The following is a 22,148-nucleotide window of genomic DNA, read 5'->3' as shown; positions in this document are numbered from 1 at the left end:
TTAAGACAAATAAAAGCACCAGAGCCAAATAGGTGCATCTGCATTGCTGCAAAAAGTTAGTAAAGGCTAAACAGATCTGCATGGGAGATCTACATGAAGGTGGAACATGCAAAAGAGGAACAAAAATAAAACGGAAATTATTCAAAAGAGAACAAGAATCAAGATAAAGGGGGACGTCGCATGAGCAAGATGTTACTTTCCTACTTTTTTTTTAAATCAGATTACGCAAATCTAGCCTCTGTCAATTATCGGGATTACATCGCTGTAATCCAGGTCCATACAAGTCCTCAACAAGATCTCATTGAGCAACCCAACATGTGACAACTCAAACCCGACTTACATATGCACAAGTATAATGACCTACAAAAACTCACCTTTAGCACAGGTGGGACCGTCCCACCCTGGAGGACACTGACACTTAAAGCCAGATGAAACCTCATGGCAGGTGCCACCATTGGCACATGGGTTGGACACGCATGCATGCTCAGCTGCAAAAACAGTTCCATAATAAACAGCGTTAACTCATTCTGGCCTGTATTATTCTTCTGTCCAGTTGCAGCATCTGATACATGTTATACAATGGAGCATAGTTTTACTTACCAATCTCGCAGTTCTTGCCTGAGTATCCCTCAGGACAGGCACAGTTGTACTCGTTCGGCTCCGAATTTATACACGTGCCTCCGTTCACGCAGGGATGATGCGTCCCGCAGTAGTTCAAATCTACACAAGGAATTAAAACACAACACAAGTTACACTTTCGGCCATAAATTTAAACTGTAGTAACTGAATCAAGCCGAGCTCAAACAGCTTCACCGGTTTAAATAAATAAATAAATAAATAAATTCCTGATCTTTTGACATTGTCTGCCAATTGCGAGGACATCTTTTTCTGGGAAAGGCAGCTGCATAACCATTGGCATGGGGTCTGCACGCTCCCAGCGTACCTTATACGGTGAGGCCTAGCACATAAAGCCTGGTAAATAAATAAAGAGAGGGCCACTGGGAGCAGGGACTGACGACCTCAGGGCCGCCTCACATTCCTAATCGCCTTCCAGGACTCACGCTGGCCATGGGATCAGATGACCGAGCGCCACTCCAATCACGACATCAATATCAGGCACGTCGGCGGGTGCGCAGTCACATGACCATGATCTAGGCTGATACCGCAGCCAACCAATTGGCTAAGTGTCTGGAATGCCATTTGGTGTGTACCTGAAGCCTTGAAAATGTGACTTGACTCCTGTTGATTTCTGTTTAATTGATTTTAAATGGTTTTCTCGTAATTGACTAACTTTTAATCTCGCACTTAATCACTTAAGGGCTATTGTGACATTCTGCTGTACACAGTAGGTTTTCACTTTATTGTATTATCCTTACCTTTGTCACACAGTAGTCCACCCCAGTTCTTCTCACAGTTACAATGCCATGGGATATCACAAGTCCCATGCATGCAGCCTGGGTAGCGCAGACACTCGTCACAGAACTGACCCTGCCAGCCATAGTTACACCTAAAAAACAAAAGAGCAGCTCTATGATAGTTGACAAAACGAGCCTGCAGTTTCTTGCCAACGCTTTACAGTAAAGTGGTCTCTCCAGACACCCAATCCGAGCTGAGTGGCAAAGGTTACGAACACTTCGAAGCTTATAAACACATGCTTGGTGTCTTGGTCAGAGCCAGAGTGGGGATGTGAAGGAGCAATGGTGAGGAGTTAGCTAATCACTGGTTTACAGCAGCACTGCTATTCCAAGGCCAGTGGTTTTCTATCCTTCTCGTTCTGCCTCAGCTGTCTTGTCATTTCTGGGGAGGGCTATTTTAAGACGCTGGTCCTATAGGACAAACACGGCCAAACACTGGTTGCTGCCTGTAGAAACATGGCTCCTGTAGTGGCACCTCAGTGCCCAGCAGCCACAGAGACAGTTTGCATGTGACTCAGGCAGCCTCATGCAATATCAAAATACACATCATTAAAATATTAAATTCGTTTTTTTTCCGTTTGAAAACATACCACTGCAGGGGGAAAAAAAACTAAGTTTCTAGTTTAAAACAGGAATCCAGCAAGTGAATCAGTGAGAGAACGTTAATCCTATTTTGAAGAGTATGCATAAAGCCTGCTATTTAATTATCCTTCTTCCAGTTATTTGTATTTGTTTTACGCTTAAACATCAGTCTCCTTTTAGTCCACCCAGAAGCAAAAAACGAGCCTACGAGCATTTTTACCACAAATGTGTTGTAGCTCATTGAAAAGTTTCAACCAAACCATTTATGTCAACATACCTAAGCCAGCATCTTGACAGTCTGCCCATCATGCTTGGGAAGTCATTAAAACATTGACACATCAAAGGGTAAAAAGGTTCTTTGTATGAGACATTTTTGCCCCAGGGTCAAGCAAAAAAAAAAAAAAAAAAAAAAAAAACACAAAAATGCAACAAAACAACAGTTTTTTCTTTAGATCTTTCTGTCTTTGGGGTAGATTTGCAAACCCATTCTTATCCATTGGTGCGTCATTATTGTTCCATTTGATTTTAATTGGTATAATTGGTAGACATTCAAGAAGCTGTGTTGGGTGTATCAACACAAATTGGGTCCCAACTTGAATAATTGATATGCAACACTTATGCAGGGAGAAGAAGGAGAAGGAAAGGAAAAAAAAAAAAAAAAAAAAAAACTTGGCCTATATTCTGCCCTACAATACATTTGTTCCAGAAACGACTTTACTACCAGAACATTAAAGACTATATAGGCTGTCCAGCACACATATTGAGTGAAACTAAAACCCGTGTCAGCTTTGAGGCATTCAGTGTGTTGCCAAGCACTGGCAAACGTAAGCTTGTTCACTCTAAAGAGAAACGACTTGGCAAATAACGTATAATGTGCTAAGACAAGTCTACAATCGTTAGGAACAAGCCTTTAAAACCCATACGTTGATACTTGCAGCCTTATGTGTTGCAGCCGGAAGGCCTACGAATTCCTCTGTCATTTTTTGACTTTATTCCATGGTGGGGTGGGAACAAAAACAAAACCCAGCTTCTGTCTTTAGATAACATCGTTTCTATTTAATTTCAAAAGATTAAATGTCGACTGCAACATCAAAATGGGCCACTCCCTCCACTCCTTCCTTCTCTGACAAACTGGACTGGTGACAGCAAGGAAACAAATCACTGCATCCTGCAGGGTGTGGGGGCTCCACCATCCTCCCAACATCCTCCTTGCGGTTGGTAGCGAACACGGTCAATAAACCTGCCTCCTAGTCGATAAACTAAGTCAACTGAGATGACACATAACAATCTCTTGAGGATGTTCAGTGCTCAAGGCACTCTGTTCTCCTGATCTACACACCAGTCAGGGGGAACCTAGGGGCATGGGGTCACCCCAAATATGGCACTGCAGCAATAGCTTCCCAATGGATAAGGCCTTGGTGTTAAATGTCAAAAAATATTTAACACCCAGCCATTCCTTACATTCCCATGACACTGTGACAGGTCCACCCGTGCATGTACAAGCCTCCACACTCAGCAGCGGGCAGCAGAAAATCACACAGATGAGCTGTGCATGGCAGCCTGTTTCTGGGAGACTGAATAGGGTTTGAAGGAGGTTTCAGGCTCGTCCTGTGATTTCAGGAAGCATGGCTAGCCAAACGAAAGACAGGAAGACACAGTGGGGATGGTGACGTCAGAGGATTCCACAGCAAGATCCAGCAGAGGAAGCATCACTCATTTCTCTGTTCCAAGCACAGACTACCAACTAATTTCATTATTTACAAACTACTTTAAGAGACGATCAGGTTTAAATTTAAAATGGACAGAACAGGGAAATAAAAATACATACATCCACACACATGCTTGGATATCACACTTGAATTTTTAAACTATTTTAATAATGAAAGATAAAAATGACCCAATGTATTTAGTGTGAACTGACAAGTATTTGAAAAATGTAGGCATGCTTGTCAAACAAATTAGACATTGCATATAAATAAAGATCACATTGATAAATTCAAATACTAAATCCTCAAATCCCACAAATCAAGTGGTTCCCAAACATCTAGCAGCCAAATCTATTATATAAACATAATCCATTTATTTAAATATTAGGATTTTGCCATACAATTCTAACTATCGCACATTTTTCTTTCAAACCATGCAATTAAGTTAACTTCTAGGAATATACAATCCTGCACCAAATCAGTTTGGTCTATATCAGGGGTGCAAACACTTTTTCCAGCATGCGCGCTACAATATACCTACTATAAAAATGCATTAATAAATATTAATATTTTTAATGTCATGCGATCTACCCACACTACCCTTATTAACGATTGACGTATTGGGCACCCCTGGTCTATATATTAATTAATACAGAATCCTATAATGTTTACAGTGAAGGTTTAAAAAAATTAAAAATTAAAATTCACATTCTCCCCAAAGAATCTCCTCCAATTACCGATATCTTATTCAGTGTGCTCTACTTTAGAGAGTGGCACAAACAAACATGGAAAAAAACAGCTTGCACAAATACTGGCTCCGGTGCACTGATTAATTAATGGTAAAGTAAACAGGTCAAAAGCCCTTATCAGCATGCACGCATATGGCCTGCTGAACTTAAGCAGCCAGATCAGCTGGGCTAAGCGAGCATGAAACCACACTCTGCCACTTACGTGCATTCCCCAGGCACTGAGCAGCCTCCGTGAATCAGATTACAGCCCTGCTTACAGATCGCTGCAGAGAAATAAAGGCACAGAAAGAGAGAGCGTTAAAGAGACCATGAGAGAGAAATAGTTGGGGGGGAAGAGGGGAAAAGAAGAAAAAAAAAAAAGACACAAAAAAAGATAATTGTCAGCCTTGTTTGTTTACATTGACCCATTACTGACATGAAAAGATGTGAGAATTCATGGTGTTCCCTTAACTTGAGCACATGACATTTATGGCCCTGCATAAAAAAATAAAGCCCAAAACACCCCACAACCCTGCCTACCTCCTCATACCCTTGTTGCTTAAGACAGCATTGTGATTTAGTTTTTAACAGCCTCCTTTACCACCCCATTCACAGTCCCAAAGAACAACAGCCATCCTGCTCTATGATTGTTTATAGGACGAGGTGTAAATGACACCACTTCCTGCAAGAACTGAGCTAATGCGGCTAATGGAAAGTGTGACTCCAGGTCTGTGCAGGTGTCATTTACAGAACATCTCACATCAGGCTGAGGAGTAAAGATTACTGGGCTGTGAAACCACAAAGAGTGGCAGGCTTCTTTACATGGTGCTAAAGGTCAAAGTTTAACAGGTTTCCTGGGTTCAAACATTTATGTCCTAATCAACTAAAGCCAGTTATATCCGATTTGGAACGTTATATCGGAGGCATTTTTGTGTCTAGGTTTCTCATCGAATAAGCAAGCTGACCAGTCTTACCAGTTCGACAGTCATGTCCCATCCATCCTTCCAGACAGACGATGTTTCCGGAAGGATCGCACCGGTAATGCCCAAAGTAGTCATCGCGAGGCCGGCACTGCTTGTTACATTTAATGCCGTAGTAGTTCTCGTCGCACCGGACGCGCACGCGGTACTCCAGGCGAGCTGTAGCACCAGGATAGACAATGACCTGCCATGGGTCCCCAGGGTTTGCCATACCTGTATGAGCATGTTGCTCAATCAGCAGCTCTTCACCTGAAGACAACAAACAACATTACTCAAAATATCACTTGATGAAATGAAATGCTTCTTGGTCCAGTGTATCCGCCCCCACAACAGTCAAGCACAAACGGCTCTAAAGACACCACACACACAATCTACTTACAGCAACAAGGTAACAAAAGGGAGTTCACCATGTCAGACAAGTGCAGGGAGCAGACCCCCCAAACTTAAAGCCATAAATCTCAAACCTGCTTCATTGACTAAGTCTTTCTTGCCCCCGTCAAATCCTTGCATGCCTACTTGCCTTATATGACCTCATAACGTCATCAAATAAATTCCCTGCTCAAGCAGAACTGGGTTTTTCTGGACTACACGGATTGTAAGCAAATGTGTGACATCCTGCATTTCTACATGGCCTGGTGAAAAGACAGTGCTGAGAGAGTGGTATAACCAAGTGCTGTTACTAGGGAGAAGTGGGCAGACAAAAACAGGAGGGGATACACACACACACACACACACACACACACACACACACACACACACACACACACACACACACACACACACACACACACACACACACACACACACACACACACACACACACACACACACACACACACACACACACACACACACACACACACACACAAATTGCCTGACTTTCACATTGCAGCTTTTAGTCCTTGAAGGATTTGTACATTCCACCACACCTTCCCTTTAAAAAATTCAGCCTCGTCCTCTGGTTGCATGATGGCACAAGCCTCAGCAAGATTTTCACCACTACCCGTGGGCACTAGCATTAACTTTTTTTTTTTTTTTTTTTTTTTGCCAAGCTGCCAGATCCAACAAAGAAAACAATCTTTATCATGGTGGGATCGGAGGCAACAAACAATCACAGTGGAAGTGGGGGGCCTGCGATTTCCTGTGTCCTGATGCTTTGACTGTAAGCCCACCCTCCCCCCTGCATTTATCTATTCAGTCACTCAGTCACTCAGTCACTCAGTCACACACACACACACAAAAACAGACTTACTTTCCTATCCATTCACTGACAATGTCAGACGAATTAAGCAACCAAAACAGAAATAGCCCTGGCGCTTCCAGATAAAGAACAATGGAGTGAGCTTTTTTGCTGCGCTGCTCTGCCCAATGTCTAAACACTACCCTGTCCAGAGTCCTTCCTGCCGTGCAAACACAATACGATGGGACCTTTCCTGAGGCCTGCGAGGCCCCACAGCACTTACATACTGTACGCACCAAAAGATTTAAATATTACGCCACTCTTAAAAGGACACTCATTTTCCTATACGTTTGGCTCATTCTCTACACAATAATGGGCAGTATCAGGGTCGGGAAAATTCTTTTAGCCATAAAAAGCTTTTACTTCAGCTGTACTGGTTTCCATTCCTAGGAAAACAGGATACCAAAAAAAAAAAAAAGACAAATCTGAGAGGACAAATTTTACCATTTACTCTCTGACACGTAGATGAATGTTCTGGAACGTGTCCAGTTTGATTAAAGCAGAACACCACACAATGTGCAGGAAACTCGTCCCCTTCACACTGCATACTAAACACGCACTATCAATCAGCATTACGAAACTCGTTACAATGCCGCGTCTGGAGACGCCAGTCGAGGACGATTTTCTAAGCTGGACAGTAATGGCAGAGTGTGAGTGAGGACACGCTGCAGCACTGAACTCCCACTACGACACGATTGTTACTCCGCTCTAGCCGGCTTCTCATACAAGTGACAAACATGACAGGCTCTGAAATCCGAGCATAGCGAGGGCTAGTTTGGATAGTGGACAACAATTTACAGCAGCATCCAGCTCTTTAATATTAGCATGCTCCCATAAATGTTCCCGAAGAAACAGGTTTCGCAAATTTTCAGCATATTTCTGGCAAGTCAGCAAATGTGTTTCTATAAACTGCTATTAGGCAAAATGATCTAAGACGTGCATGGAAACAATTTGAATATGCAAACAAAAGAGCACCAGCCAAATAAAGTCATGGAGAGGCAGGAAGACCTACTTTTTGACTTTTAAAACAAATCAGTTTCCGCCATCTTTTACTTTGTTATTATTACTTCATGTATACATTATGTCTATTAGTGAGTATTGGATGCGGAAAATAAAGTATGCGGGGATGTGTTTCTGTGCCGCTTTTCTTAACAATTAAAGTAGAGAGGAAAATAATATAGAGTGAGAAAATAAAAATTTATTGGGCAAATATTACCGCAAAACTGATGAGAGTTGGATGGCATCCTTAAAAAAAAAAAAAAAAGCCCACAATGAAATATTTATGATGTAATTAATAGGCATGAGTGATACACTAAAGCATGATACAAGGCACCCCAATAATGGCTATTGTGTATTTCCCCATTGTGTATTTCCTCATTGAAAGCATATCGTACAACATGCTTCTGAATTGGTTTCAGACAGGAGTGTGACTTACATCAAGTGTAGCTGACAGGCGTTGATTAGGGCCCTGGGGGTGTGTGAGATCCAACCATCCAACCATCCAACATCACTGCCTGTCCTCACTAATGCTCTCGTGTGTGAATGGGCATAATCATAGCACCATAGCCACGTTTTAAAATGTATTTATAAAAAATTTAAAAAAAGGTTGGTTTTAACAGCAAACAGGGGACATAATCAGGGATGTTCATATACCGCAGTTTAGATTCAAAGGGTAGAATGCAATGTAGCTTAATGATGCAGTTTCTACAGAGATTCAGATCGTCTAGTTACCGAGCTAAACAATGACACTGATGCTGATCAAGAGTGAAGGTATTAGACTGATGAAGCCGTGAGTGTGCAGAACAGTAGGGGAGTGGGGGAGATCGCTGGACAGACTTGAACTTGGGCATAAAACATATTTTGCACAAGCAAAAGTCATAATTCTAAATAGTTATGTGCAAGTCATTAAGGCTGAAATGGTCCTTCGAAGCTACCTAATTTGCCTTATCTTTAGTGTTGTCAAAGATACATTCTAGACAGCTGCAAGACTGAGATGACAGTGTGGTGAGAAATATTGAGATGTAACCTCTGGTCCCTCCAAGTCCTCACCCTTGTCAGGGAGCCACTCAACTGCTCAGCAGCTGCTAGAAAACAAATAGGTCCGTAACTTCATTTGGGAGCACCTGCTCGGCAGTCATCTTCAGCCTACATTCTAACACGACTCGCTCCATGCTAAAATAAAAATGTCCTCCAGAATGAAGGTCTAAAATGCCACAGTGTGGACTCTCAGCACCCACAGGGGACAGGATTGAAGGCCCAGGATGAGTGTGAACTCCCTCTCTCGCTCTCTCCCCCTCCCTCTCCCTAGTCTTTTCCATTGTCTTAGACTTCTGCCTGGGAAGAAGCTGGAGAGAAAAACAGGACATAATGACTTCACACTGCAGGAGAGGCGAGTGTTTGCATTTTCCAGAGGCCGGGATGTACAGTCATCCTACCGATCGCATCCGCACTTCAAAGGCCGCCCCCCTCTGCCAATACATTTCTTGCCAGCCAGCGTCCACCTTCTCTCACATAAGTTAAATTCTTTCGTTCGACCCCCTTCCTCCTGACAAGTCCTCAAGCGAGACAAAGGCGGTGGAATCAGCAGCCGGAGGGACAAAGGAAAACAGGATACAGCTGCGGCCTGATGGCGCCCAGGTCCACTCCAGAGTCTCCATATGCTGGAACCCAGAAGGGAGGCCCTCAGGCTAACCTATACAATAAAACCGATTAGCCAGCCTTGAGCACTACAGTAAAACTGGGAGTACTACAACCGACTATATATTGCAGCGTGCCAACAGTCTCCGTTTGTTTGACTGATTGGAATCTGTTGATTCCAAACCCACTGCCAATGGCCTTTGACTAATCATTTACCTATACAGCTCAATAGCTTTATTGTAGAATTTAATCTGGATACATTTTAACAAGCTTTAATTATTGTGTATACTATGCCAAATTTCATTCAGGCTAGTAAACGATCAGGAACAGTTTGGAAACCCTTGAAAAATAAATCATAACGTATAGTCCAGCTACAAGCAACACATTCTAATAATGACATGCTACAATAATAAAACAACTGGCAAAGATTTCAGGACACTGAAAAAGGTCCACAAAGCTGAAGAATAAGAGGCCAAAACCTGTTTCAATGTGACCATGATCCTGTACACAAATCAAGCGCTATGAAGACAAGTTTGGCAAAGTAGAAGTGGAAGAACTCAAGAGTTCTGCACACAGCTCAAACTTCAAACATCTTAAGGAAGAACAGGAGTCCTGGCTACATCCCAGTTGTCCTCATCAAACACCAATGGACAAATTTTCTCCAGAATTCTCGCACAGGCTAAAAGATTTAGTGGAAAGCCTTCCCATAAGAGTGTAGTTTAAAACAGCAAACAAGAAATTAATCTGAACAGGGGTGTTAAACAACACATGGGAAGGATGAACAGGTGTGTACTTTTTTTTTATATATATATCTTTTGGCTGAATTGTATTTTTCTGTACACGGGTCCATGTTTCATATTTTGATTTTATCCAAGCAAGTCATTAAAAGCGAATTCTTGATTACTACACTGGCCTGGCACAAACAAAGTGAAACACTGTTAACAACCGTTTAAGTTTACAGGCATCTTCATTACACAGTCATGGGACTTTACATTTAGCGCTGTCAAAATTGTAACTCAAACAGCGAAAATTTATAAAAAAAAGAAAAAAAGGGGGGCATTATATTGATCAGAAATTGTCAAAAACAAATACAATACAATCTTATTCAATAAAATAAAAATAAACTCAATAAAACTTTAATAGAATGCAATTAGTTAGTTAAAGAAAACATGTGCACGCTACTGTGTTTCACACGACTGTCAGTGTTTCATGTATAACAATGAGGTGCACACACATTTCTATGGTGAGGTCACTAATCAACGCTGATAAATAATTTAAATTTACATTAGCACTATTGAATACAGTTAGGCTTCACCTTGGTTTAATCTGGTTTTGATTGTATACCGAACGAGCCATTTTCCGTTTGTTTCCGTGTCGATTTAATCACGAGGAAAGTAATTCTTTTGAAAGTGTTGATGATGTAGCACATGAATTCCTCATGGCTTGACAACCTCCTTCTTGCACTGTAATCAGAAACTGAAACAGTAATGTGATAAGACTCAGTGAGCTTCAGTGACTCTAGTAAGTGTAGGCCAATTTGAGATGAGTGCTCCTTCTGAAAAACTACTCAAACTACCAACACTATTGCTGGTCCCAATTAATTTGCTGGAGCTCGTAGTCGATGCATAATAATCAGCAGTGCGACTCATTCTCAGAAACTTTAAATATTTACAACACCTGGTGCGCACTTTGCTAATACTGATTAAATAGGAGTGCATATTTCTCACTTTCAGGTTTTATTTTTGAAAGGAAATGTAAAAATTAGCAGAAGTAACAACTATTTTTATATTTGTATAGCTTTCCTTGTCTTAAAAATGCTTCTTATAAAGAAGTTGACTGTTATACTAAAATTGTGCCATCCCACTCCCACCCACACAGCACACGCAGCTTTACTCATAGAGCCTACATTACAGCTCACAGGAAGATTACTGTTTATGAATCATCTAAAAGAGGATTTCTCACAGGTTTTTGTTCACAAAAAATTTTCCTCCCGGCAACCCTTCCTTCAGCTGTTACAAAACACAAGTCTTGAGACTTTTATTTTCCCTTTCCTTTCCTTTCTCTAAGCATGTGACAGACAGTGCCGTTTTGTGCTACGGCATAACCGACTTCCCCTCGAATACAACCTGAACACACAATAGAATTTTTTACCTTGTGTAATTCACTATTAATCAGAATCAAATGACTCAAAGAATCGTTGTTCTGTCGCTAGCCATCGAAATAGATTTTAAACATATAACGATAGATGCATCAATGGAATACTGGTGGCGAATAGGTTAATTCTGCCTCATGCATGTATGACTTTCTGCTTTGTTATGCTCAGAGTACACAATCCAGCCAAATTCCAATGCCACACAACACTTCCCATCATTAAATCATGGTTCAAAAGTGCATCATTTTAAGGAAGGAAAATGTATCACGTTGCATAGAAAGAAAAACACCACACTCACAATCCAAAAATTCTGGGTGATTATTATAAGATCATTAAGACTAGCACCAAAATATACCTGCTCAACCTCAACCACACAATCCAACTGATATAAATATATATATTAATTACACGTTACAACACATAGCAGTTCCTGCGGTATAAAAACAAGAAAGAAATTGTAACTCACTGTTTTGAGTGGTATTGTCCCAGTCCCAGGCCTCCACAATGAGAGTAAAGGATCGCTGTAGAGGAGAAAAACAAAACAAAAGAAAAGAAAAAACATATAGAGTCAGAACAAGGAAGGTATAAGAGACATTACAGAAAGGCGGGGGAGGTGTTGCAACATCAGTGATGGTGTAGGAAAAAAGGGTCAGGTCCCAAATGCATCTAATAAAAGGAGACGCATGCAGATTACATCCGCCATTCCTCCAACAAGAGGAAAATGGAATCCATAAGAAAAGGGTCAGGTTGCAGAGAAAGAGAGCGAGAACGGGAGACACGTACCAATCACTGTAACACTGTACTGAAATTCTATACTGAAGATGGCGGATTTGATATACTAAAAAAATTTACATGAATATCACTGACCTATAAATACCAAAAATAAATGTTACGCTAATGGGAACTTGAACTAAAAAAGCTCTTGGCTGATTAGCAACCGAGAAATCAAAGTATGTGCACGTATCTTAATCTATTTTTCTTCAATCCCAAATTGAACTTTAGGTACCGTTGACCATGACCATGCAAGTAAGATGATCTCTGAAGTTCTCATCGCTGCAGATAAACAGCATTCAAGAGACTTGTGCATTAATAAAAAAAAAAATTTTTAATTAAAAAAAACAAAAACAAAGTGCTAACCTCCACATAACCAAATGAGACAGTGGTGTGGGTATAGTGCACCTGTCTAAAAGGATGCCTCAAAGAGAAGCTGAATCACAAACCATGCTCTTTAAATCAAGCCACTGAGTGCCTGCACAAGCTTTGATGGCTCACCTCTACAGGACCAAATTAACTGCTTCATGACTCTTGTGGATGAATGAAAATATGTTGTTTAGACAAATAGCTTCTGAGATTTATGTCAGCAACTTTACCTGGAAAGCTGTTCTGTGGTAATGTAAAGAATCAGTAGATTTTTGGGTTGGAATTTGGAATGGAAAGAGTCTTAAGATATAAAATCAGTCAGTGTAGTGGGACATACTAGCTGAATGGGCAGGATAATGCAAGATAGGATTAACAGAATCAGCATTGGGTTGTCTAGGTCAGAAGGGCAAAGTGATGGGGGAGGGCCAGAAACACGGTCTCTACACATCTTGCTCGAGTGCATTTCGAATTATTTGCCACTGATGTAGATAAGGCCTTTCCTGCCCATCCTCAAACTCATGTAGGACCACAGTCAGTGGTATCAGGAAGGGGCTATCTTGAAAAGTGGAAAAGTCACACTGAATGAGTACGTCTGGTGCCCGAGACAGTCCTGTTCCCACACGCCACGTCTCTGATTAGCTGGATTATGTGACAACTGCCCCTAAATAAGTGGATGAGGATTAAAAAAGGATGGGGGAGGTGGCCATTAAACAAAGGCTTCTATCCAAAAAAAGGTCTTGAAACAAGTCATCAACTAGAGACTCTAGATGCCCCAGAAACATTCCTAACACACATACAAACAATCTCGAAATAGACATCCTTGCAAGGCTCTTAAGAAACACAAGCCACCTCTCTCTGAAAAATGGAGCAGTTTTTCAAAGTCTGTCCATTTCATGGCACTTCTGATTAAGGAGTTTAATAATAAGCAAATATATATATATATATTAATTCTATTATATTAGATATTATATATAGATTTTATACTATTCTATATATAGATAGAAAAAGAGATCTACATCCATTATATATATAGAATATTATAATATATTCTTATGCACGATGACCTCATCCTGCTCATATTTAATTTATATATATTTTGTCTCTGTATTCTAGTTACATGCTGAGAATACATGAAAAAACTTATTTTTTTAAACATTCATTTTGTTTTGTTTTTTTACATTCCTAGATAGTTTGTGGTTTAATAGCAGCTTGCTTATAGGATAGCGACTCTGATGGAACAATTTAAACTTCTGCTACCACTTAAGCAAACACCACCTGTACAAACTACCATATTATCCTGAAACTGTGAAGGAAACTACAGAAAAGGATAATATTGATCAGCCATGCATGGTGTATGTGGGTGTGTGTCTGTGGTGAAAGAAGCCACAGGTGCAGCTTCCCACGGTAGGGGGTTGGGCTCTGCAGAGGGTGGGATAGAAGGGTAAAGCTGAAATTAGAGGGGGCTGTAGGGAGTGAGGCTCTGGCTGACCCCTGAGACCTCTCATCAGGGATTCTCATCGGCTTCAAAAAGCCTCCCATGTTGAAGCGCTAACCTGCAGCGAACATGCGAGCACGCACGCACGCACACACGCACACGCACCGCCATTCGAAACTACAGACATTTCTTTGGAGGCTACAATGATTGAAACTGATGATTTTTTAAACTGAAATCAGGAGACATCAGGTCTAAAGTAGCATGAAGCATTTCACCAACTCCAAAGAAAGCAAAGTGCTTTCCCACTGGCCCTCCTGTCACCACCAAGTGACATCCACTTGAGCACTTCTTACCATGGTGACCATGTAAAGGTCATTCTGATCATGTTGAGCATTAGGTCACATGACTCAAGAGCTTTCCCATGGCTTATACACAGCCAACCTACAACCCAATCTCACACACCCAGAGGAGAGTGGACTGGAAAAAGTGGCATTTGAACAATCTTTAACAGGTCAGGTGGGCAAAGGAGAGAACATGTCCTAATATTTGAGTAACTCTCACCAGGAAGACAGGAAGAATGGATCATGTCTTGACTTCTATTAACAGGAAGAACTGCAAGAACAGACACACTTCCCTAGCGGACATATCAGTATCCCACTCTCCTCCCCTCACGCTCCACTTGGCTGCACCTTCCCGTGAAAGCCTCGAAAGTGGATTCACCAACCTTGCATAGGTAATTTATTTCCTATCCAATGGGAACAAGTGACTCAGGCAGAGTTTTGTTCTTTTCTCAATCTTTTTTTTTTTTGTTTTTTTTTTTTGCATCGACACCTTTTGATAGATGGCCCACTGAGCGCCAGCATGAGATGTATTCGTACTAGACCGAGTAATTCCAACATGTACTCTTTATTAATCTGAGACCTTCGTCATAGATCAAAATCTCCTCTACCCACTGAAAAAAACTGGGTGGGCCACCCTGAGCAGAGAGAGCCACTGGCCCATATACAGCAATTACAGCCAAATGTGCGACACCACTGTGCCAATTACAAGCCACTGAAAGGTTTTTTGTGTCTTGTGCCCAGAGACAGGAACATTCCCCCATCCATTAGGGTGTGAGCTTTTGTGAGATGTCCTTCGCAACTGCATTCTGGCAATGCGATGAATTTTTCTTTACTGTTTCAAAATAGTGTGGTGGACCAGAGCCAAGTGCTGGAGGCTGGTTTCTCAAGACCACAGAAGTACATTTTGGTCTTGAGGGCTAAACCCAAGCTTAACAAAGACTTTGGGTTGTATGATGTTAGGAACTGCTCAGAAACCAATCGGATCAAATGAAGTAAACTATCAGGGCAAACAAGTCCCATTCTTCCAATACCACCATGTTCAGAGGGAAACCATAACAAGGCTATTATTTGTGTACTGAGCTCAGTGTATTGCAGTTGGTTCATTTAACACATTTAGGGCAGAACGCCCATCTCCTTTGTGGAGCCGACTGCTATTCCCCTTAGTAGAAATTTATGGGGCTCGACTGGAACAGCCTACTATGACTCGAGTCTGATCTCTCTGTTCACCCATAAAGGGGGGGGGGGGGAATCTAGCCTGTATGCTAATGTGTACAATTTGTGCTCAATGCCTCCAGTGAATGACATGAAGGAGGTGGGTGATCCTCTCTATAGCACAAGGCCATGGTTGTGTCTGTGCAGTTGAGACTTCACGTCATGAAGAGTTAGGCTAAGGACGTCAGTGGAGTCGTAGGTTAGCTCGACGTCGACATTATATCTTCAGTGATGGAAAGGAAAAGAAAACGGCTTGCTGTAATCAATCATTGTGCCGAGTAAAACGTCATCTCCTCCCACATACAGACACAGAGGTCTCAAACATGCAAGGGGGCAGACAGATTGACCTGACATTCATCTTCCAGGTGCCAGAAAGAAACAGAAGGGGTTATCTTTATAATTATTTTATTTACTACTTTTACACACAAACACCAGTCCAACTTTTTTGCATTAGCAGCCCTCACTTAGTTTCCAAGAAGATTGCCTCAAACTGGAGCAGCCTAATTTATGTGTCTGCTTCACAGGGTTCCTACAGCTCAGGTAATAATAGGGCAAGAGCAAGGTAGAGGGATGGGGCCACATCAAAGTAAATGGCAGACAGAAATGGTTCATGTCAGTCCTATGGGAACCATGTGGAACGAAGGGGTCTATACATAGTTCTTGCCTTTTACTTGTGAGAAAAATCCAGTCTTCCAAGACTAATTTTTAAAAGATCATTAACTGCATAATAAAAAAAAAAAAAGAACTGCAATACATTAGTGCAGACCTAGAAATAGCCCCAGGTAAACAGTTCTGTTTTAAATCAGCACTGGATGCCAGGGCTTATTGAACTATTGGAAACCCTTGTTGCACAGACTAGCTCAGCAAAAAGCCTCTGACCCCTCAGCAAATGAGCTCATTTGCTGCGACTCTTGTTCCGACTACGACAATTTCCATTTTCCGCAAGGCTTCCAGTGCACAAAAGCAGACAATCGCTTTGTTAAGGGGCTTTGTGTGCTTGCGGGGCAGGGACACACACAGTCTGACATGTACTTTGGGCCCTGAAGCTGGTAAATGATATTCGTACATCAGAACCACCCTTCTTTCAACTTACCACTTCATTGGGCTTGAGTTCCATTGGGGAACAATACAAAAGCACAAGGCTAAAATACAACCAATCTTGATAGTCTCTCACACACACCTAAGTGTCTGTGCCTGTATATTACTAAAAACGAGAAATCGGCCCTCAGATTACGACCACAATGCTACTACCTGACAATCAACTCATGACTGTGGTTCTGACAAGTTGTTAAAACTGCTGCTTCATTTATTACCATCATTTCTGCATCTAGCCTAAAAAAAATGTCTCCCAAGGCCATGAAAAAAAATAATAATTTTTTCCCGCCACATGCCAGTCTAGCAGAAGTCTTAAAAACGAGCGGCCTAGTTACAGTTGCTTTGAGAAGCCTGGTTACAGCCACACTGACGCCAACCAAAGCGCCATTATCATCATTATCATTTCCAGCAAGTTCAGGGGTCAAGTGGGAATTAAAAAATAAATAAATAAAAAATGGCCGTGCACTAATGCACTTTAATTACAGCGGCGCACCTGCTCAGAGCTCGCATCCCCACAGGAAGAGTCACACGCAGGCAGTAGTCGTGCAAAACTCAGGCATATGCAGGCGATCTGCTTTATCGAATAAACCAAAACAGACATGGCAAAGCAAATCCAGCTTATCCGAGCATGCCAGTAAGTGGAAAATGAGGAACGGTGCCAAGTTAAAGAGAGAACACCTGAGCATGCTGCATTCCGAGCATAAGCAACATAAACTTGAGAATGTCACACCGTAGGCCTTCCTGACAACAACTAGCTCAGCATCACAGCTTCGAACAACTGTTGCACTGTGGTCAACCCAAACCTTAACATCAGTCTTACCACAAAGTAAAACAGTCACATTTCCTCACAGAATGTTCTAGAAATCTTCAGAAATCAATGGTATGCTCATTCAAAGCATTTAACGCTATATAAGCATTACTGAACAATACCAAAAAAGGGATGAGTCATAGAAAGATCTTGCCATTTGATTGTTTTTTTTTTATGGACTAGACTAAAAAGTACCTCTGTAAGTAGATCCTGATGAGTTCTCGCTTAATGCTATAAATTTAAAGTGGAATGCATTTCAATTCTTCCAACTTTCCTGGCTACTGATACACATGGCCAACAGAGGGACTGAATTCCTGCCTACCATTTCTAGGAACACCGTGACCTTGTAGGAATCTCTTCATGTTGGATTTTCCCTCCTAACGGTAATATATATTGCCGCCAAAATGAACCGAGACACTACTTAATCGATTGATTGTGCTCTGGCAAGGACTTGAAAAGCATCCTGCCAAAGACAGTCTCTAAAAGGAGTGTGTTCTTTGTTTTAAAGCGCACACCATGTAGGAGTGGTGGAGTGGGAGGTGGCTGGCCTGTAATCTTCCAAAATACTCAAACATTCTTTCTTTTGCTCTTTACTTTGCTGCATTAGGAGGGTTTTCAACTGGAGACCAGAAAACCAGACTAAAGAACTTATACTCTACATGTGCCTTCAATAGTAACAGGTAAAGATGAATACTAGAAGACAAGACATCTGAGGTAATAGAAAAAAAAAACTTGAAGGCTGCTCATTAAGTCACCCTTGGGTGCATCGCCTCCTAATTGGCCCAATCTTTCAGCTCCTAAAAATATCTCTTCCATGACTGAAGCAGTCAGGGGCAGAAAAATGCTACCAATAATTGTCCTTCTCTTCATTTTGTGTGATGACACAAAAGCACCACTGCCTCTGGTCACAAGAGAGAAAATGTTTACTGGAGGTAGTAGTACAAAACCCCATTTTGTTCAGGGCAACTGTGAGAGAGAAGGACGAGCAGGGAAAAAACTCCGTAGTTCAATTAGGAGATTCCTCCTGATCTCAGACTTCCTGTGAAAGGACGAGCAGTTAAGTTGTTTTTTTGCATCCAAACAGATACCACACAAACACTTGTTTTACGTTTGCTTGTATATTTAGGCTGTGTAAATCATCATAATTCACAAACAAGCTTTAAGCATACTATCTTTACCAAAAATGGCTATAAATAATACTCAGAAGGAGAATATGTAACTGAGGTGAACAGAAAGGCAGCCCCAGCCCAGTGAACGTTCTCCAAAACTTCCATTACGCACAACCTCTAAACAACTTCCATCAGGAGCCACCTGCTTGAAAAGGACAATTATCGCTTTTGTTGACTGAAGATGTAGCCAGCTGTGACCGGCTAATTGCACGGTCAATAGTGTAATCAGTAGTGTGGTTTAAGCCCTTCTTTCCCAGGTGAGGCCTGAACAAGTGGCTGTGCTGAATGCCCAGTACAAGGGGGAAGGGAGCACCAAGTACTGCATATAATTGTTTACTAAAGGCCCGTGTAGACGTTTCCTAGCAACCCTCCAGCAAGCTCCCAATCAGGCTGCCTTTTTAGCCCCAAATCGTGGCAGCCCAAGCGACCGTAGCTGCTATGTCCAGCCGTGAAGTTAAGTCACCGTAGACCACAACATGAGAACTCGCGCTTGCGATTCGATTCCGCAAAACACTTGTGAAAAACGGTCAGTACAAATCACCGTTTGCATCTAATTAGGTGGGCGGTGAGGATTTTAGGGTGGTAATCAGACCACACCAGGATTGCTGGAGAAGTCAGGATAAAAAAACAAAACAAAACAACAACAACAAAAATTCACACTGCTCCAAATCCATAAGGTTACATGCATCAGTTCCGGTATAGCCACCACTGGGAACACTCATCCTAGACCAATCCCAGGACAAGCAAACACAAATGAAAATAGTGAGAAATGATCTCCTCCAACAGGTGGCGGAGTCACTATACAAGCCAGAGTGAGGGGCTCCAGCTCTCTTTACAATACAGGAGGGATGCGGTTACACCGGGAACACATCACTTGCCTATCCGGATGAGGCAGCACTGTAGAATTAGGGGATGTTAGGGATCGGCCTAAACTTCTGGACCATCATAAAATGAATGTAGGAAAACATACAACCACATACAGTTACACCATTTATACCAGCGCACACACACAGGATAGAGAACAGGCTTTTTGGGACTGACCGGCGTGGGAAACTGCCTGAACAGAACACAAGTTAGGGAAGGTACACAAAGCGAGATGAATGTGATAAAATCCACGTAAAGTGGTTTGATATGTAGTTACACATTAACTTGCACATTAAGCATGAGGATGGGGGCATGTGGGGGGGTGAAACCTGCATTAGAGGCAAGATGTTTGAGAGGCTGTAAACAGGCCCTGGTTCAAGTCCGCATGGTCACAAAGAGCCGAGCGATTTCAGAAAGTCTGGGCATGTGGCCAAAATGGACAACCAATACTACACGGTGTGTGGGTTTTTTTTTTTGTTGTTGTCTTTTCAAGGTGCGACACCTCTCTCATCTGATACCTGAGACGTGCGTGAGCACCTAGTGTTTCAGATATTCACACAACACACACACAGTAATCGATCAGCATCACTGAGTGCGTGCTGAGCTGATGTGTGTGGAGGAGAGAAAAAAAAAAAAAAAAAGAGAGAGAGAGAGAAACGCTCAGGTGAGACCTACCAGGTGTGTGCTCCTGCTGCAGAGTGATGGAGCCTCAATAGGACACACGCATCACCAAAGCGCGCACACACATACACCTACAAACACACACCCTAGACGCAGTCAAACGCTTTGGAGTTGACCTACAGGATGGCATGCATTCACCTTACAGGTGATGTTTGTTGTTTTTTTGTGTGTGTGTGTGTGTGTGTGTGTGTGTGTGTGTATGCTTCTAGTCTGGTACGATCAGCGTGCCGGGTTCATTCAGCTCTCACGCGCACACGCTTTGTGCGCGTCATGGCCTCAAGAAGGGAACACACCGTCTAACCAGGGCTTCCCGAAATGACGGAAGCCTTCACCAAGCTCATCTGCATTATCATCATTTATGATTTATTTTTTATTTTTTGCTTTAAAAAAATGCGCATCCTTAGCCAGCGCGCACTTACCGGCCATGCAAATTGGAACGGGATGACGATCTTTCCGGCATCGCTGATCTTGCTGCTGCTCTTCGCCTTTTTAAAAGAGAATATATTTCCACCTAGCACGCCGGTAGATCCGCTGCCGAAGTTGCACAGGCCGGTGGTGGTCAGCTCACTCTGGTACTCCTTTAAGCACACTTTAAAGTACGTGTCGCACTCGTCGCGCGTGCACCGCTGGTCCCGCGAGTTGCGCGCGCCGTCGCAGCATTCTCCGTCCCACAGCTCCCCGTTTACATTCTCCACGCTCATCAGCTGCAGCTCGAAATAGCCCGAAGCCCAGGACACCTAAAAATAACATCAAAAAATTGCACATATTACACACAAAAAACGGCCTTCCAAAAGCAAAAAAAAAAAAAAAAAAAAGCAAGAATTTTTTTTTTCAATGTTAATACATTTTTATTTAATATTAGCCTGAAAACGGCTTGGAAATGGCTCGCGTGCGTTTCCAGCTCGTGCATTACTGCCCATCGGTGCTTTGGCAATTTTTTGGATCACTTAGCGAGCTAATTATCGCACAGAATCGATGTTAAATTGGCCCTCTTTCTCTTCCCTTCCCTTTTTTTCCTTGCAACGACGTAAAACTACGAACTGTGCTTATGATCCGCACGCCTCATTTCTAAAAGGCATGACAGCAAAACCGCGCCGGGAGTTGAAGCTGAAATTTCATCCATCTGAACCTTTTGACAATCAAAAAATGTTTTGCACGATCACATGCTCCGAGCGGAGCGACTGCGTAATTCAATCCTCGAGATCACCGCGCACCACGTTCGGCTCTTCCCCCCCCACCTCTCGTTCTGAACCAGCCTGAATTAGTAGCCCCCCGGTCTTGTCAACTTTGGTCTCAAGACCTGCGATCCGAAATCGCGTTCGAATTTGCAGGCAGCTTCTCACCTTGATCCACGTCGTGAACAGCAGGCAGCACGCTACGAAAAGCCAGTGGGTTATCCTCGCGCAATTCCACATGCCGCTGATTAATTAGGCACGAGCGCAGAGACACGAAAGATGGGCAGCGGCCGTTGACCGGCGACAGGGATCCACATCCGCTCCTGACATGCACAAAATTTCGTAAGCGTGCTGCTCAGTGCGGCGACAGTCCAGCTACAGCTCTCACACTCACACACACTCCCTCTCCCTCCGTCAGATCACTCCACGGCAAATGATTATGTTTCCCAGCTACTGCACGCCTGGGGCCGCCTCGGCTGATTGGCAGCCGGATAAACCACTCGCCAATCAGCGTGCTTACGTTTGCCAGAACGTCGCCTCTCAGCCAATCATGAAGCGAGAGGCGGGGAGAGAGAGAAAAAACAGAAACGTGCCCGTGCCACCACAGAGGTGCAACATTTCACAATTATTAGCAAATACACACATTTTATGTTAGCGGTCCGTAAAATTGGAAAAGACGATCAATATTCGGATTATTTTCTTCGTGAATTCTTTATCTTTTTTTGTTTTCTCTCCCCCCTTAGAGTACGGAAAAAAAAAGATACAAATGAACAAGAGTCCTGTAATAT

At 42.5% G+C, this 22,148-nt stretch overlaps 1 protein-coding gene across 2 annotated transcripts in view; it reads right to left on the bottom strand.

Moving 5' to 3' along the window:
* Window positions 1–21,823, bottom strand: part of jag2b (jagged canonical Notch ligand 2b) — a 33,650-nt gene extending 11,827 nt beyond the window's left edge. The window contains exons 1-8 of one of the 2 annotated variants that reach the window (XM_083562056.1): window positions 21,529–21,823; window positions 20,605–20,922; window positions 11,907–11,961; window positions 5,406–5,660; window positions 4,655–4,715; window positions 1,377–1,507; window positions 601–720; window positions 375–488 (exon numbers count right to left, since the gene is read on the bottom strand). In XM_083562056.1, the coding sequence (XP_083418182.1) occupies window positions 375–488; window positions 601–720; window positions 1,377–1,507; window positions 4,655–4,715; window positions 5,406–5,660; window positions 11,907–11,961; window positions 20,605–20,922; window positions 21,529–21,600 (1,126 nt within the window). In that variant the 5' untranslated portion in view covers window positions 21,601–21,823. The remainder of the gene's footprint in view (window positions 1–374; window positions 489–600; window positions 721–1,376; window positions 1,508–4,654; window positions 4,716–5,405; window positions 5,661–11,906; window positions 11,962–20,604; window positions 20,923–21,528) is intronic. The other variant, XM_083562055.1, reaches the window with a different exon arrangement.
* Between the last annotated feature and the right edge of the window lie 325 nt (window positions 21,824–22,148).

Source organism: Silurus aristotelis (assembly GCF_946808225.1).
Source record: "Silurus aristotelis genome assembly, chromosome: 15".
NCBI classification, from domain to species: domain Eukaryota; kingdom Metazoa; phylum Chordata; class Actinopteri; order Siluriformes; family Siluridae; genus Silurus; species Silurus aristotelis.
Note: the sequence above shows the minus strand (reverse complement) of the source record. Positions and strands in the feature narration are given on the sequence as shown.